At 35.4% G+C, this 19,724-nt stretch overlaps 1 protein-coding gene across 9 annotated transcripts in view; it reads left to right on the top strand.

The window, feature by feature from the left end:
- ZNF385B (zinc finger protein 385B) overlaps positions 1-19,724 on the top strand; it is a 372,985-nt gene that overhangs the window by 275,109 nt on the left and 78,152 nt on the right. For 6 of the 9 annotated variants that reach the window (XM_061433957.1, XM_061433986.1, XM_061433995.1 and 3 more), the window contains 2 exons: positions 12,260-12,298; positions 16,512-16,622. The exons of 1 other annotated variant lie outside the window; for it this stretch is intronic. In XM_061433957.1, the coding sequence (XP_061289941.1) occupies positions 12,260-12,298; positions 16,512-16,622 (150 nt within the window). The remainder of the gene's footprint in view (positions 1-12,259; positions 12,299-16,511; positions 16,623-19,724) is intronic. 2 more of the 9 variants (XM_061433967.1, XM_061434013.1) reach the window with 1 other exon arrangement.

The raw sequence follows: 19,724 nt of genomic DNA on the forward strand, positions 1-19,724 counted from the left end.
AAAGGGTTAATTGTCATGATAATCAAATCCACAAAATTTCCATTTCCAAAATGAGCTGAAGCTATTAGATGCTAAAATGATTACTAATAGCCATTATCACATGATACATACTTAAGTTTCAACTTTGAAGTACTTACCTTGTAAAGGAGACAGTGGCATTCATTCATTTAGTCAGTCAGTCAGTCAGCATTGATATCCCACTTCCTCCCCAAAACCACTTGGAACATCCCCTCTGATCTGAGAAATAAGGCTTCTTGACATGTTCCAAAGTGAGTCTTCTAACAGTCCTGTCTGGCCTTGGACTCTACTTTGTGCCACCCTGGGGAGCAGGAACCAGAGTGGAGGGGAGAAAAAGGAAGAGCGGGCTATTTCATTACATAGGGAAGGAGCACTTGACAAGAGTCAGAACACCGCAATGGACTTGTTTTCTTTGATCTTGAAAAAAGCAACTTGGTTCTACTTTCCCTCAATCTAAAACTAGGGGATGATTAATACCTCCCTAGTCTATATCATGACATCACGAAAATTTGAGTTATTATATTTATGGAGTATTGAGGATATGACTGACGATTGAGAAAATTTCTGGAATTTAGTGGATGTGAAAAAACTGAAGCAATATAACATACCACCATCCTATTTTTAGTAATTTAAAATACCCATCAATTTCAAATGAGATGTTTATGAGGTGATTCCCAAACAGAAAAGCTGTATTCTTATAAATAATATAAATATTTTTATTAATATTTCTATCTCTTTGATCTCATCTTCTTAGCCAGTTACCTTAAATAAATCAAGATACGTTTATCCCTGGGGCTAGAATTGTGCGTTAGAGCAATCCTAACTAAGGTCGATGCTAAGAATATGGCTAAGACCTCATTTGTGAGTTTTAAATTTACAGTCATCTTGAAGAAGTCATGTCTGGCACTAAGCAGGTGCTCAATTTATGTTAGCTCGAATGCTATAAAAGTTGTGCATACCTAAAGACCAGAATCACCTGACGGCCTGAAAACAAGGAAGAGGAATAATGAATTTTGAGCAGTGCTGGGGAGAAGGTATATTAAGTGGAGGTTGGGAATAACCACAACTAGTTTGGCTGGATTCCTTTTTTCTCCATTTATCTTCAATAATATTTAGATTTTAAAGGCCACGCATAAAGATATTTTGAGCCCAAAAACTTTGCACCGTGACACATGGTCATTGACACCAAAGACACAAAGATGTTTTCTGTTATATTTTCACACTGCTGTTGACTTCCAAATAGAGAACCTTTATTCTCACATTATTTATTAATCAAACTGGTGTTAGTTAAAATGGAAATTAAACATATTTTAAACTCAAAATAGTCCACATGTTCATTTATCCTTCTTGTATTGATAAAGGAAGTATATTCTAAACATTCTTTGGATCTTTGACCGTTACAGAACTCTCTTCACCATACTGCCTTCTTTTTTAATTTAATTTGCCAATTTAATTTGAATTTAATTTGCCAGTCATACGAGAAGAACCCATGCAACCTGTGCAGTAATACCTAATTGTAAATTCAGTGTGACATCTACCTGTAAACTCAAAGCTTCCTCAAATACGACCAGTAGGTTTATACTCTATTCCCAAATATTATATAGCCCTTAAAGATATGTACATATGTATGAAAACTGTTCTTTCTTAGAATATAAACATTAGCCTAAATAAAACTTTAAAAGTATACAAGCCAAGATATTCTAGCTCCATAGCTATCAGGAATAGCAGAGAAATGTATCAATCTGTAGACTTCTGGGGCAGGAAGGGAGGGATTAAAACAGATACATTTTAAATCAGTTCCTTCCTAAAAGAACTTTCTAGAAAGAGCCTGTGGCACATAGCTCATCACTTCTTGTGCAATCAGACCCTCCATTGTCTTCTGAGAGAGCTGCCACTTCACAAGACCAGCCCCTTTAATGGATGAGTAGCCTCTGAAGAAGAACTGTGACAGCCAGATGTGGAGTTCTTTGAAGCTACACTTTCTGGGGAACCATCATTTTGGTTACAAGCAAGAGTAATATCAGAATTTCCTGGGAATCAGTCATCACAGGAAATTATCAGCAATTCATAGACTTTCCTTTTTGTATTTGCTTCGGCCTCAAGGGTAATCACAAAAGATTATAGTCTCCATTTCGGCTTCCATATCACTGAAATATTCTTCTCTGCTGAGAACAATTGATTTCCAGAGGCCAGCTTTTAACCCCAGCTTCAGGAGGCCACTCAGGCTGCAATGGTTTGATAACCGCCAACAGTTGTTTCTGTGATATGGTTCTGATGTGAGGCAGCGATTCAGTGATTCCTGACTAATTATAAGAATCCTTTTAAATAAAATGACATATCAACTTCTCATGCTATTGGATATCGTTATTTTTTTCCATTTTAATAAGTGTTAGAAGTTGAGGGAGACAGAAGGGTAAATAAAAATTTTCAAATTACTGTTGTGAAGATTTTGAAGCCAGCATCCTGAAAGACCGAATTTCAGAATGGAAACAGAATAATTCAGAAATGTTTGTGAAAGTCTTCAGAGATAGATTAAAAAACCAGTGATTTTTGCTTCATATTAGGATTCTTCATGAACATTACTAAGGGATTTTGTGATTCATGACAACTTGCTATGTAATTCATATAGGTCTTTCTCCTTTGCTTGATTAGGAAATCTTGATGCCATGTCCATGGTCAAAATGTAAGGAAATTGACACGTTTTTAACTGATGATTTTATTTTATTTGCATATTCATTTTTCTCTTACATATGATGCTCTTACTCTGAACACATGGGGACAGAAAGAACTTTCTTTATATTTGAAATAAATTTGGTGGATAAAATAGTTTTATGTAGAAGTAAATGTTCCTTTGTTACAAATTCAAAACACTACATTTCCTTACAAATTCAAAAGAAAGGAAGGCAGTTCAGTTTAAACTACTTTTGGTGTGAAATGTAGCCTCCTTGCATCTCATAAAAATAATTATAAGTCAAATGAATAAATATTAATGTCAAGCTGTACTTAGTTAATAAAGCCTTATTTAATAAAGTGATTATCACCCCAGAGAGCAGAGGAAGGCACTTTATTAAAATTATTTATTTTAGTTTGCAGGTATGGTGTATTTTGTATTATATAAATGCAGAGTTGAATCAAAAATTTTTTTTGCTGAGAAGAGTAAATATGTATATACAAATCCATCCATACAAAAAGGTACTAGCAAGATGACCATATAATATATAATAGTTTTTATGTCACCCATCCACAAAACCACTCAGGGACCACTTTCCTAACTAAAGTCCTAAAATGTTAAGTGTGACAGGTAAGCCTGCATGAAGAAGGAGCACTAGAATCAACATTGGTATAGCCATGACATCCTTGGAAGGGAATGCGAGAAGGGAACGGATAAAATGCAAGATACCCAGTTAAAGTTGATTTCCAGGTAAACAATGAAGTATTTTTAACATAAGAATATCCTATGTAATATTTGGCACATCATTTATATTTTTAAAAAAAGGATTTTTATTTCAAGCTTGGTAACCAGAGCAGGAGATCTGGGTTCTGGTCTTAGCTGTAGAGGTTCAAGCAAGTTACTAAAATTCTCCAAATCTTTTCTCATTTTCAAGTGAGAAAGTTGGAGTAAAATAATAGTGGTGAGACTGGGACCTCACCTACATGCTTTAACCAGACCTGTTTTCCATGTTTTATTATACTGTGTTTCAAGTTAGGATTCTGTTTGGGGGAAAAGTGGGGGGAAGGTTCTGAAACTCAAAGCAAATTAAAAGTTTGAAAGTATAGATGCTCCCTGACATTTTACTGCTATCCTGTGAGAATGTGACATGAAACAGCCCACAATGATGCTTAGGATTGGAACATTCCAGATATGCTGCCTTGCACTGAGCCTTGCAGTCCTCGCCTGTCAGGCTCCTTCTGAGTGCAAGAGTAAGGAATGTGTTGTCCTCTATTTGGGGGAAAAAGCACTTCATTTCCACTTTGCTTTACAGAATGAAGAATACATTCAGACAGGTCCAGATTTCTGATTTTGCAATTCTTCCAGCCTGGTGGGGTTTTCTTTTATCTTAAGCCTTTTTAATTTGTGTCATGGACCTGTTTTGCCTCCGTGTCAGGAGGTATCTGATAGTTACTGAATATCGTTTCAAGCTTAGCTTTGACAGAAAGGTTTTGAAAGGATGTCAGTCAGTGCGTTTGGCTGTTGAGGAGGGATATTGGTTTTTAAATCAAGAAAGCTCATTACATCACTAGTCACTGAGAAAGGCCTTGTGATGTTTTTTAGGCCATTTACCAGAAAAATAGGCAAATATATCACTATTATTTAGATTCAGCGACTTAGCACCAATAATTTTTTTAATTGCATTTATAATCATGAGCAAATATTGTGTAGTTATTTGTATGCCTTTTTTTAATAAGAATAAAAAGTTCTGCTTTGTTTTTTTTAAGTTCTATTAAAAAAAAAAGATATTTCTCAGACTTATTTTTGGCTCTGAATTTTATGCTGCTGCTGCTGCTAAGTCGCTTCAGTTGTGTCCGACTGTGCCATCCTAGAGATGGCAGCCCACCAGGCTCCCCCGTCCCTGGGATTCTCCAGGCAATAACACTGGAGTGGGTTGCCATTTCCATCTCCAATGCATGAAAGTGAAAAGTGAAAGTGAAGTCGCTCAGTCATGTCCAACTCTTAGCGACCCCATGGACTGCAGCCCACCAGGCTCCTCCATCCATGGGATTTTCCAGGCAGGAGTACTGGAGTGGGGTGCCATCGCCTTCTGTGGAATTTTATGTTATAGAAGCTTAAATCCTAGAGCCAAGTTTGGAGTGTTCTCAAGCCACTTTTTTAAAAAGAAAAGCGGGAAAGGCCGGAAGGCAGGTGACCATCTTCTATCTCGGATACCAACCTGTTCTTCCAAACAAAGCTGGGTAGCTTCTTTCAATATCCTGTAGAATAATCACTTCTCATAAGCTATCCTCAAGTGAACCCCTATCTTGTTTAGTACTTTAACATCTATTGAAAACCTATTCTTCAGCCCAGATTCCTGAAATAGTTTATTTCTTGTTGTATTTCACCCTGAGGAGACAAAATAGTAAATAAAACATAGCTAACAGGTGACTTATTTTTTAGTTTCTCTTGGTGAATCCAGTTGCTCTTCCCATCACTCTGAATAGTGTGTTTCTTTGGATAAGATAGTTCATTGTCAACTATGTATACCTTGGGCTTTTTGTGGTTATTGTTTGAAATATGAATATACCTTATTGAGAAATATAAAGTATAATACTTTGAAGGTAGTAACTTTTCCACAGCAAATATTAATGGCATTTGTCATCATTTCATTTCTTCTTCTGTGCTATTATAAAATTCAGAATAGAGCTAAATTCTTATTCATACCCTACGAGGTAGTTTTTCCTTTTTCTTAAATATTTTATAACTTTTCTCATAAATTCTCTCAACAGTGCATCTAATAATTTCACAGAAACTTTTTGTTACCTTGTCTTTGACAGTTGTTACTGAACTTTCAAATCTGTATGCATGCATTGGCCAAAAATTATTTTAGTTATAGGAACATGAGATAATAAGGATAAAATGAAAGCCTTTCAAGAACTTTGTGTCTTGATGGAAAAACACCTCTCTCTTCTCATGGTTTCCAGTCATGTCTAACCATTCATTTGTTCAAGAATGAAAACAAAGAAAAACACTGGATTTCCTTAAGAGACATAATTTAGATCATTACCTAAATGCCTTTTCCCTACATTGAAAGGAGCAGCTGAATTGGAATTGAGCATGGTCCAGGCTTCCTTAATACATCATATCAGCCAATTAGACTTTCCAAAATGCATTTTTAATCTGAATATGGGTACATACGCCATTGAATTTCAGTTCTTAAGTTTACTCATCTAATGTTTGAATAGAAACGTCAGCACCTGAAGCATTGCTGGGCATGTATGTGTCCATGCAATGAGGTATGAGTAAACCTTCAATTAAATCTCATACCCATTGCAGATGTAAATTGAAAGTCTTATTTGTTAAACTGAACTTTTGAAATGCTCTTTGAAGAGGCTTCTTAAATTACCCAGCAGCATAACTACAGCTTTGCTGCAACTCTCTTGATCCCTGGCAGTGTGGAAAATCACCAGGCCTGTGGAGCCAGCCAGGAAAATGGAACATTTTACATTTGCACTGACCATATGATTGCATACAAAGATCTACTGTCAGAGTTAGACATTCAGCTTCAGTAAGGTGCAGAGGTGCCTTAGGGCATCTCCCATTAACAAAATAACTACTGTCTGGAAAAGAACTCAAAATTTATTCCTTCAACCTAGAACCATTTAAAAATTATCCACCAGAGTGTTAAACTGGTTTACCACTAAAGAGAAGGAGATGGTAAAAACACCCATTCCTTTCTTTTTAGCTTTTTCACTTGTACCATTTGGAAACTCCAAAGTTCTAAAAGTGTTAACAATGTAAAACATTATTTTCTTGTAATACCTTCACAAAAAACTGTTAGAGTTTAGCCAAAATATGTGTTGTTGTTCAGTCACTCAGTTGTGTCCGACTCTGCAACCTCATCAACTGTAGCACATCAGGCTTCCCTGTCCTTCACCGTCTCCCAGAGATTGCTCAAACTCATGTCCACTGAGTTGGTGATGCCATCCAACCATCTCACTGTTTTTCGTCCCCTTCTCCTCCTGCCTTCAATCCTTCCCAGCATCAGGGTCTTTTCCAAGGAGTCAGTTCTTCCCATCAGGTGGCTATAGAATTGGAGCTTCAGCTTCAGCATCAGTCCTTCTAATGAATATTCAGGACTGATTTCCTTTAGGATTGACTGGTTTGATCTCCTTGCTGTAAGGAACTCTCAAGAGTCTTCTCCAACACTACAGTTTGAAAGCATCAATTCTTTGGTATTCAACTTTCTTTATGGTCCATCTCTCACATCTGTACATGACTACTGGACTCGATGGACCTTGGTTGGCAAAGTAACGTCTCTGCTTTTCAATATGCTGTCTAGGTTTGACATAGCTTTTCTTCCAAGGAGCAGGCATCTTTTAATTTCCTGGCTGCAGTCACCATCTGCAGTGATGAGGAGTAACTTGTGGTCATTTTGTTATTCACTGGAAAGTACCAAGCCAACCACACTGTACCAGAAACCCATGAGGAAGGTTTCCAGGTGAGATGCATCCATCACTTAGCTCTCATCCTTAGAGAACTTCTGAAAGCAGATCACTGTAGTTTCCCTTTCTCTTTGAGGGTACGATGACAGTGGTGGCTCTGAGATCCAACTGTTGTCTTGGGACTTGGGAGCTGAAGAAAATTCTCTGTGGAGATCTCACAGATGGCTGGGAAAGCCAAAGAACATGTGCTTTGCCATTTTCACCAGTTGTATGATTCTGAATTCTGTATGAACTTCCCTAAATCATGGGATAATGTCCTTATCCTTACGTATTTGGTATGATTTTACATGTGAAATTATCAGAATCACGGTTGTATCAAGGCAGTGAAAATGTATTTAGGAATTATCCGTGGTAAAATTGTGTTTCTTTCCCATTCTCCTGTTTTATTTTTTTCATAGTAAAACACTCTGAAAGTACCATAATTATAACTTTAGAAATACTTGTTCCCCTATCTGAAAGTAGAGAATTACTATAAAATCTTCCCTAAGTTGAAATGTAAAGCGAAGAAGCAGTTTCCTTAGGGACACATCTTGTTAATGGATGCACAAAATAAATCCAGATAAAGCACAGAAGCCCAGACACAAGTCAAAGCTTGGGCAGCTGAGCGCTGAGATGTTGAGTGTAGTTCCTGGGGAAGGAGCTTAGTGGTGCTACTGTCCCTGCTTGAGATGCCCACTGCCTCTCTCTATAAAAGCATTTCAAAAGAAATGCTAAACACTATTTTCAATTTTCAGATTTTATCATAAAAGCAAAAATCCTGTTGGGATTTCTTTCAGTTAGTGAAAACAGGTACTAATACAGGTCTTTCTTAAAACCAAGTGGTGCAAAGCAAACTTTCAAAAACAGGGAGTACCTGTATAGGCCTCCCTAGCTAGAATGTTGTATTTTTGAAGGCTTTCTCTACTGTATGTCCAGCTCCCAAAACAGTGCATGACGGTCATTTAATAAACTATTGTTAAATGAATCAATTTTCAAGAAAATACAGTGTGTGTGTGCAAACTAAAAATTATACATTTTTAAAAGTGTGATGTGTTGGAAAGGAGCAAAAATTCCCAAGGACAGAAATGTCTACGTTGATGTGAAACACTTAATATCTGAAAAGTTTGCATTTTTTTGTTATCAGAGTGCTCTAGAAAGAGGACGTTATTTTATGGCAGAAATAGACATCTCTAACATTCTATATATGTTTCTTTTTTTGTTCTTTTAGAAATGAAACCAAGGTGGAATTTCTCAAAAAAAAACAAAAACAAAAAACACTACTCTTAAAATGCAGTTTAGTTTACTTTCAAAATAGATCCCAGGGTGTTTTTTCCTTACTCTAGCCATCCTTTTTGTCATGGAATGTTGTTGTTCAGTCACTCAGTCGTGACTGACTCTTTGTGACCCCATGAACTGTCTGGGGGTCACTGTCTCCCTGAGTTTGCTCAAACTCATGTCCATTGAGTCAGTGATGCCATCCAACTATCTTATCTTCTGCGCCTCCTTCTCCTCTTGCCCTCAGTCTTTCCCAGCATCAGAGTCTTTTCTAATGAGTCAACTCTTTGCATCAGGTGGCCAAAGTATTGGAGCTTCAGCTTCAGCATCAGTCCTAATGAATATTCAGGACTGATTTCCTTTAGGATTGACTGGTTTGATCTCCTTGTGGTCCAAGGCACCCTCAAGAGTCTTCTCCAGCACCATAGTTCAAAAGCAAACTGTGTTATGGAATAGATAATTCTTATTTGATGAATTCCAGAGCTTTTCAAAGAGGGCCTAACAATATGGAATTCAAGTGAAAGATGTCAGACTGTCTAAATTCATTTTAAGGGGAAAAGGAAAGGAAAGAAAAAAAAATGTATTCTGGTCTATACTCTGTTTGGTTGCTTCCAGTCTCTGGACTGGCTCCACATTTTCTACAAGGAATGTTGACCACCACTAGGAAGGCTCTGGAAAGGGCCCTTAATTTCTGCAGCTATCAAAATACTGCTAATTGTCAACCAGTCTCAAAAACTGCAAAGGTCTACAACGTTTTGATAAAAATAGTAGTAGTAGTACTAGTAGTCATAGTAATAGCTTTAGTGGGTCTGAGACTTAGATCAGTGTGACCTATTATTTTCGTAAGTGTGTTATGTTAGCCTTTATACCAATTCTGGTTGACTTTCTGGTGGAGTAATGGTATGCCTGTGGTACAAGAGCACAGCTGATTTTGTTTGCCAGTCACAGTGTGTGGTTTTAGCAAAGAGCTAAATATGGCACTGGGTTGAATCAACAGTCTGGGGAGAGTGCGGTGTGCCATTTGTGTTCCTCCCAGTGACACTGATGGCATTCAGGTGGACCCGTCAGGTTGCTCTGGGCAGGAGAAGCAGTGACAGGACGGCAAGTCTCAACTGTTACACATCCCAAATGCAAACATGCAGGTCTCACAGCATGCCGTGCCATGGGGCTTATTTTTACTGAGACTTCTGATTTGAAATCCAAAGCAGTACTGAGTTGTGGAGTTGAAATAAGGCTGCCAATGATGTGTTTGTATTTCCTGATCTTTGAGAAAAGGAATTTGTCTTGCAGTAGTTGTGTCTGCTTTGTTTCTATTTAAGTTTTTAAGGATTTGAAACAAGTAAAACAGTAATAATAAAGGCATATGGTCAGAGTATTTAAATATAAAAGGCAAAACCTTTTTTGTAGTAACTTCATAGAAATAAATTGCTCTTCAGTGACATAAGCTATTTCTTTTAGAAGTGTCAGTTCCTGAATATTTGAAGTTCTAATGAGACCCTATTGTCTCATTCTTTTCCATAAATCCAATAATGGAAAAGGAAAGGATGAAAAATAGTCATTCTTTTTGTGCTCCTGTAATTTGACAATATTGCGATTAAAAAACTGATCCTTTGCCAAACTTCTGGAAAGCTGTAACTCACAAGGATTTAGTAGCTGAGGTCTGCTTTGTAGTAAATCAAGGACAGGTGCAAAGGATGGCCATCACCTGCTCTGTGTAATCTCTAAGTATTTCTGGAACTTTATTTTTTTTTTCTGTATGCAAGCCCAACAGTTACAATGGGGAAAGAGAACAGGACAGCCCCAATTTTCATTTATGGATTTCCTGAAGTAGCCCAAGAAGAAATGGGCTCATCCTTAGAAAGGCATATATTGGTCAGAAAGAAAAAGACAGACTCACTTCTCCAGGAAACTTACTTGAACACCAAGCAGGCCTTCTGTGTAGCTTGTCTGGGCTGCAGGGAATTCTAGAAACACTCCTCCTTTCTTCGCAAATCTTACCTCTTAGAGCAGTGCTACACACGATATCCATAACCCTGCTTGGTGGTCCGTTAGCGGGGAAGAGTAGGGGGAGAGATTCCTGCCTGAGTTTGAATCCTGACTTCAAACCTACAAACTCAAGGGCGACCAGTTATTAAGCTTCTCAAAGCTTCAGATTCCTCATTTGTAAAAGGAGGGTAACAGTGATATCTGTCTCACATGATGGTGGTGACTGCACGAGATAATCCCTCAGTAGAGTTCCTGGCACATGCTAAGAGTTCTGTAAATCTAACCTTCTCTTATTAAGATGTTTATTATTATTATTACAGCTTAAAGTATTAGTCATGCAGTCGTGTCCGACTCTTTGTGACCTCATGGACTGAAGCCCGCCAGGCTCCTCTATCCATGGGATTCTCCAGGCAAGAATATTGAAGTGGGCTGCCATTCCCTTCTCCAGGATAACAGCTTAGAGAAAAAAAGTAAAAGGCAAATAGAGCAGGAGTATAAACACATTTATGTCACTGTTAAAGGGAGGATCCTGGATGCTTAAAGTGTGAGAAAATCAGAAAAGGGGGAAAAAGTTCAAAGTCAGGGTGGAGCAAGAGGGGACAGACCTTCATGGGCCTTCTCTTGCCTCGTTGATTTGCTTAATCATCACCCTTTTTCATTTTTACAATGTCCTTTCTTGGGTTTGACTCATCCTACCCCATCTAATTTGGGACAACATCTGGAACATATTAGACCTCCAGAATGTTTGTTGAATGACTGATCTTTAACTTTTTAAAGTCAAAAACCTGATTTCTGCTCCTGTTTAGTAGGAAAGCTGGTACTGCCTGCTAGACTGTATAAATGGTTACCAAATGCTTCATAGAACATAGGTTAAAGCAGTTAGCTACGTTTAAGATGAAATGTCCTCATCTTCAAGAATAGTATGGATACCCAGCCACATATGAGAAACCCTGGTATAATTCTTGAGCAGTCTTTTTTGCTATTTAATTAAGTAGTGCTTGGTTTGCTTCCCTACCCAGCCCCATGTGATGGCCGGTGAAGTCATTGTAAGACTCATTGTAAGTTCATACAATTTGAACTTCATCCCCTTGAAAATTATTGAGATAGGTGAAAGGTTTGTAATTTTATTTTATTTGCCTAAAATTCCACCCAGGAAAATTATCTCGAATGTAAATGTCATCTAGTACTAAGTTATTTGTTCATGTCTTCCCTACCCTGGCTTCTTTGCCCTCCCCTAGACTTCATCCTGCCTTTAGTGAAGTGCTGTGGTGTGTTTTTTTCCCCTTGGCTAGGTTTTATTTGCAACTGCATGTGTTTTTATATGATTGCTTACACTGTGTGGATATAAATTACTTTTTGGAATAATCAGTGAAAGTAATGATCTTTTAAAAAAGAACTCATACAAATACAGATTTGTAGTTCCATAAACTTTGTGAATACCCCCAAAGATGCCTGTTTATTCTTATTTTGATATTGAAAATATAATAGATGGTGTGATAAGACTAGCTTCATGAATTCCTTTTATAAGTACTGTAATAAAATGGTTAATTTGTCCATACATACCCTCCAGTTATCTCCTCAATTCCTGGCAACAGCCACAACCCAATTTTTCATTTTTATTGCCTACCAGTTAATTGCACTAATAGGTTTTACTTTTCATTTCTGCATGACTTTCATTATAAAAAGTGGCAAGTGTTAACTCTTGCTGCTTTTTAGTTAGTACATATTTCAGACTTTTTAATCAGAGATGAGCAAAGCAAATGGATTTTTTTTTAAATTTCATGTGAATATGCTTGCTAGCCTCAAAATTCCAGATGACTACTTCTGACTTTTACTCTTTTAGAAAAGAAGAGGCTTATTTGGGACCAATAAATTCTGCCAGGTAAGGAATATTGGGAGCTAGAGCTATGTGGTAGTTTGTTGTTTTTTTTTTCTCTAGAAAAGCTCTTTTTAGTACTGTTTACCAGTGAATCAGTCTTCTCAATTCACAGTTTTCTTGTGCAAAGTGAACTAACATGAGCTAATTTAATGAGTATTTAACAAGGCATTTGTTCATTTAAAAGTGATGTAAACATTTTAATAAAGGTGTTTGAAAACATTTGTGCATTTTTAATAATCAAATGTGTATGAAATCCAATTGAATCTTTAAAAATAAGAGTTTGTTTTATAATTTCAGTACCTTAAATAATTTTCCTGAGTACTCTACATATGAAATGATTATGATATAGATATATGGTATTGACTATACTAAATTGAATCATTTTCATTTATCATATTTTATGATTTATGAGAATGTTTTTATTCATCCTGATTGTTTTATTCATCTTGAAAATTGATTGGATAAAAGACTTGCCATTGATTTAGTTATACATATCTCTTTATGAAATACGAAATATCTCTGGTGGCTAAGACAGTTAAGAATCCACCTGCAATGCGGGAGATCTGGGTTGTATCCCTGGGTTGGGAAGATCCCCTGGAGGAGGGCATGGCAACCCACTCCAGTATTCTTGCCTGGAGAATCCCCAAGGACAGAGGAGCCTGTTGGGCTACAGTCCATGGGGTCACAACGAGTCGAACATGACTGGGACTAAGGACAAATCACTATGATTAGAGAGAAATGAATTTGCATTAGGGGAAGAAAACATTTAAGTTGATATAAATTAACATTATAGTTATTATTTTTACCTAAATTTTAAAGTATTTTAGGAATACTACAAGAAAAAATTCAGGATTTTACTACTCTATACTTTAAAGAAAGAGAAAGATGTAAAAGCGTTTTCTATGTTGTTGCTAAGTCTGGATCCTGCTGAAATGACCCAGATATTTGTAGTTACTGCGTGCTAAGTCACTTCAGCTGTGTCTGACTCTTTGCAACCCCATGGACTGTAGCCCGCCACACTCCTCTCTGGGATTTTACAGGCAAGAATGCTGGAGTGGGTTGCCATTTCCTTCTCCAGGGGATCTTCTCTACTCAGGGATCAAACCTGAATCTCTTACGTCTCCTGCATTGGCAGACAGATTCTTTACTACTAGCACAACCGATAGCCCTTCAAATGGCAAATACTGAAAATATCAGATAAGCAGTGTCTGTTTCAAAATATCGGATGAATTGGCAAGCTTCTTTCTTATACGGTTTAAAGTCTTCTTTCAACTAAATTATGTCCTCCCAAGTGACATATGAATAAGAAATATAATTATAGAATTCTGTGATAAACAGGGGGAAAGAAACAAGATTGAGACAGAAAAAAAAAAAGTGGACCTTTTCTTGAAATACCTATAACAAAATAGAGAATCAAGTGGAAAATAGAGAAAATTTGTTCCAAGTGAGAAATATGAAAGTTAAAATTTTCATGTGATTAGCAGTTAAGCCATTCAAAGGATGACAAGAAAGCCAGAGTTAATGACAGATGCAAAGGAATTGAGCAAATTCCATGTATAAAGTAGAGAAATCGATTCTAGCTAAGAATTTCTTGAAGGAACCTCTTTAGTTTGCTTCTCATGAAACAGATGGGTGGAAGCTCACCTGCCTTTATATGGGGGTGCTTAGCCACAACTCACCTTTCAGGAAGAGAGCACTCAGCCTTGGGAACATAAACAGTATTTTCAGGTTATAGGGTATAAACATGAAATTTGAGTAGAATGCACTTGTATTAGGAGTTACTTGAAAAATTATGTAGGCAGCTAACAGTTTCAAAAATTGAAAGGGAATGTTTATATCCAAGGTTGTATTGGAAATCTCAACAGATATCTTGTTTTACTAAAAATTTGAAACTAGGTTTTTGTAGATGTATCTTTTGTCTATGTTTCTATATTGAAGTATGGGAACCACTAGGATGTGCAGATTTATTTTAGATGATGGAAGTTTTAATTTTTAACTTTCAATATATTTTTTGAAGTGAAACTATGATTTCATAAGTATCATTGCTGCATTCTTAAAAAGTCTATTTTAATATGATTTAAAGAAAAATGTTAGAATAATAATATATATAATAGTATAGGCATATTACAAAAATGATGAAAGGAAAATGTGTTTAGGAAATATTTGTATTGTTTTATTCTAGATAGTTTACATGTCACTAGATGTATTTTTTAGAACCTTAGAACAGAAAATATCTCAATAAAATTATCTTATTGTTTTAGCTTTGCAAAATAGTGCAAAGTTTTCCATCCTGCCAATAAAGATCGGCTGTTTTATTTTTAAGCCTGTCTAAAACTGTTTTGCCCAGAAAAGGCAATGGCACCCCACTCCAGTACTCTTGCCTGGAAAATCCCATGGACGGAGGAGCCTGATAGGCTGCAGTCCATGTGGTTTCGAGAAGTCCGACACGACTGAGCGACTTCCCTTTCACTTTCCACTTTCATGCATTGGAGAAGGAAATGGCAACCCAGTCCAGTGTTCTTGCCTGGAGAATCCCAGGCACAGAGGAGCCTGGTAGGAGGCCCTCTGTGGAGTCTCACAGAGTCAGACACAACTGCAGCGACTTAGCAGCGGCAGCAGTAATAATCAGAAAGTTACAGGTTCATGTTTTGCAAATTGATGAGACTTAAGTATTTATACTGTGAGTATACTAAGGAAGTGGACTAGGGTTTAATTTTCTGATATTTTGAGATTTTTGCCTATAGAAGGTTTTTTTTTTTTAATTCTTGTTAAATGAATTTTAATACAATCAATTTTGCTACAACCTTGAGCGAAACAAATCTCCAGATTTTCCAGTAATGATATTTTACATTAAATAGTTAAATGTAATACTCTTAACAGTTTTTTTTCCTCTTTCACTTTTTAAGTTATCATAAATAAAATTGACTTTTGGAGAATGCCCACAGTCCTGTAAATTTCCATACATGTATAAGTTTGTGTAACCATCACTTCAGTCAAGGTATAAAATAATTCTATTACTCTCTTCTTTGAATTTTTAAGTGTTTCAAAGCATATAACTTATCTTTATAGTAGGAATACATTATCCTAAACTTGTAGCAAAAAAAAAAAAAAAACCTACTTTGCTGTACTGTTCAATAAATCTGTGTTCCACTCTCCTTTCTAATGAATTTAAGTTCTTCTAATTGCTAATTGTACACTTGGTTGATTTATGGTCCTCATCAGGGATAGCATTCATTTTTCCTTTCTACCAAATATCATCAACTAATCCAGGCCTAAGCTCTAACCTCTGGAGATTTCCTAGACGATGGTATCAGTAGATCTGTCTTTGTTCACATTACATCTGTTGATAAGTTATGCTTTGTTCATCATCCGCATTGTTTTTTGAACTGCCAGTTGTCTGACGTTAATGCTGGATTATTATCTGGAGTACACAGGAGAATCACTGCTGCATTTCTTTTTATAGGCTCTGCAGATAGTGTTCTTTCTTTTTCCAAGTATTTTCATGGCTTTGTGCCATGCTTTTTCTACACTATCATTGCATATTTCTCTATCTGTGTATGGTACATACAAACCAAAGAGAGCAAAGTCACAAGCTGTAAGTCAAAACTTTCCTTGAATATTTAAACAAGTGTTGCATCTTAACCATTCTGTTATGGACATTTGAGTAGCATGCGTTTCCAGTAAAATGAATATCTAGAGTCCATAAACAATAATAAATTATTTTAAAATAAAGATCAACATTTGTCTAGTTGTCTGTAATATGTCTATCATTTATGACTTTACCACAGATAGAAAATTAAGAAATTTAAATATATCTGTAACAGTCATCACTGAGGTCATTTCAGACCATCTTAAGTATTATTACCTCACACAGAGAAAACATTAACAAGTTAATTTTAACCCTGATATTTGGATCTTAAGTTTTCTCATTCTATTAATCTTTTAAGATTTTTCAAGGTTTCTTATATAAATATAAGATATCTTGAAATGTGATTCTCCTGTGATTGTTTTATGTGTGTTTTTATTTGAAAAAAAATTTTTTTTTGCTTTTAATTCTTGGAAATAAGCATATTACTAATGAATGAGATTCTTTATGATCCTTGTTTGGGAACTAAAAGATAAAAACCTCAAGGAATAATACAGCTACTTTTACTTGTACACACTATTGTCTGTCCTTTGAAGCTATAAATTGACTGTTTTGTCATTTGCTCCTCAGATGGATCCTGTGCAAAAAGCAGTCATTAACCACACATTTGGAGTGTCCATTCCCCCAAAGAAGAAACAAGTTATTTCTTGTAATGTCTGTCAGCTTCGCTTTAACTCGGATGTGAGTATCACCTTTTCATTGCTCTCTGTAGTCTGTCAGCTTGGAGTCTGATTGTTCTGAACATGTACATCTCTTCATATTATGTATTCTCTAGAAGCACATTTATTGTGGGCTGTCGGTGGCCCATTTATTTCAGTGTGCTCGATTTTAAAGGGATTCAGATTCAACATTAGAAACTTGAACCACAGAGTGGCTAATATCAAAAATCAAGGATTTCTCTATGCAATCAGTCTCATCTGTATCATTTTATACTTAATTCTACCAGTTATATTTACTTTTCAGAAATACTTGAATAGCAAAAAATATTTTTTAAAAGTTTAAAATGCAATGAAAATATGAAAAACTGCAATAAATGTTGAAGAAAACCATTGTTATTATTCTTGATAGCAAGTATCACATTTAAGTGTGTGTGCCAAATCATATTAAACACCGGAAAGAATAATTTATTGCACAGTTTATATTTTCTGGGAAGATAGAAATACAGGGAGAGCTTTGTAAATTATCTTATCTGGCAAGCATAACCATCCTGTTTTAAAAAAAGATAATAAGATACACATTGATATTTTTTGAAAGTCAATTTTAGAATGTAGAAATAAAATAACAATATCACAATAAATAATATTAGAATGTTTATAATATTCAATTATCAAGTAAAGCCAATGACCAATGCAAATCTGAATCTGGCAACTATATATTATATGTGGTTTTTCCCAAGATATTTTACCATCAAAGTTATTTTGCAAAAAGTATGTTATCAGATTCATGAGTTTCAAAAATACTAAAATAGTAAATACCTTTCTTTGCATGTACCAGTAAATGATATTTTCATAATTCTATTTAGGAAACATAATGAAAATTACAGTCATTGGAAAAGAGGAGATATGCCTATCATGACTTATAAAAGTATATTTAATGAAATTTCAACCAAAAATCCAATGAATTTTTTTGGCACCTGATAAAATCTTTCTCAAATTCCATATTCAAGAATTAAAATGTTCCCAAATAAATTGAGAGATATATAGTACCAATTCACTAGAAAATCTCGGTATTGTTAAGATGTCATGTCTTCCCCTATTGATCCATACACCTAACACAACTTCGATAAAAATCCTAGAAGGCTTTTTTCGTAGAAAATACGAAGACATTTCTTAAATGTAACAGAAAAGGCCTATGATAGTCAAAATGTTTTTTAGGAAAGAGCAAAGTTTGAGTACTTATACTTTTTGATTTTAATACTTACCATAAAATCTATAGTAATCAAGACCATATTATTGGTGAAAGAGTAGTAGACACATTGATCAATAGAACAAAATAGACCCACACCTGTACAGTCAGTTGATCTTCAACAAAGTTGCAAAGATAGTTCAATGGAGAAAGGTCAGTCTTTGCAACAAATAGTGCAATTGGATATCTACATGTAAATTTTTAAAAAAGAACCTTGTGTGCTATTTCCCACAAAATACAAAAATTAATTCAAATAGATCATATGCATAACTATAAACTTAAAACTATAAAACTTCTAGAAAAAAAATGAGAAAACTTATGTGACCTTGAGTTAGACAAAGATTTCTTTGTCTAAAAAAATATGAAATAAAAAATGTGAATTATAAAAATGCTCATTATTGGACTTCATCAAAATTAAAAATGTCTCCTCTTCAAATGACACTATTAAACTGTTAAGAAATTGAAAAGAAAAACTACAGACTGAGAGACAATATTTGTAAGACACATGTCTTGTATGCAGATATTTAAATAACTTACAATTCAATAATAAATAATAAATGGGCAAAAGATTTAAATAAGCACTTTACCATGACAGATAAATATGCAAAACAATTCTCAACATCATTAGCTGTTAGGGAAGCAGACCACAATCAGATACTTAATACTTATTAAATACTTAATATTTATTAAATACTTAATACTTATTAAATACTTAATACTTATTAAAATGATAAAAATTAAACCAATTGATATTACCAAATGCAAAAATGAGGACCAACTGGAACTCTCATTAACTGTTGTTGGAAATAAAAGATAGTGCAGATCCTTTAGAAAACAGTTTGATGGCTATTTATAAGAATTTTTATAAAGTGATAGATACATTTCTCATACAGCCCATCAATCCCACTTCGAGGAATTTATCCAAGAGAAATGAAAACAGGTGGCTCAGATGGTAAGTCTGCCTGCAATGTGGGAGACCCGGGTTCGATCCCTGGGTCGGAAAGATCCTCTGGAGAAGGAAATGGCAACTCGCTCCAGTATTCTTGCCTGGAAAATCTCATGGATGGAGCCTGGTAGGCTACAGTCCATGGGGTCGCAAAGAGTTGGACACGACTGAGCGACTTCACTTCATAGGAGCTTTATTCATAATTGCCCCAAACTGAAATTGATCCTAATGTCTATCAACTGATGATGAAATAAACTAAAATATAGCCCTACAATGGACTCAGCAGTGAAAGAAGTTATATACCAATGCCTCCCACAGTGTGGATGAATTTCAAAGGCAGTATGCTAAATAAAATAAGTTACACACAAAAACGATACACTGTATGGTTACACTTATATAACTTTTGCAAAAGACAAAACTGTGGGGACAGAAATCCGACCCATAATTAATAGGGACTGAAGTTGGGGTTGAGAAATTCATCACCAAGGGGCATGAGAGAATTTTTTTGGGTGATGGAAATACTCTAAATCTTCGTTGCTGTGGTCATTACAAAACTGTTTTGTTTTGTTTTGTTTTGTTTTTTTCTTCAAAACTCATAGAACTCAATACCTAAAAAGAATTTTACTGTATGTAAAGTATACCTCAGTAAACCTGACTAGGAGAACAAAATCAATGTGATAGGAGTCATGAAATATTTTGTAAATTGAAGACTAACTATAGAAACATACCTACCAGATATATTAAACTACAATATTGCTACTAGATTTAAGGTATAATAATTAAAAGAATTTTTTAAAGAAAAGATGGAATAAGAAATACTGAAAATAGATCCAAGTATATTTAACATTTTTGCCCAGTTATTATCCAAATTTATGTAGCCATGTAGGGAAATTAACATCTTTGTAACTTTACAAATATAAAATGAAAATGTT

Source organism: Bos javanicus, chromosome 2 (assembly GCF_032452875.1).
Source record: "Bos javanicus breed banteng chromosome 2, ARS-OSU_banteng_1.0, whole genome shotgun sequence".
NCBI lineage: Eukaryota > Metazoa > Chordata > Mammalia > Artiodactyla > Bovidae > Bos > Bos javanicus.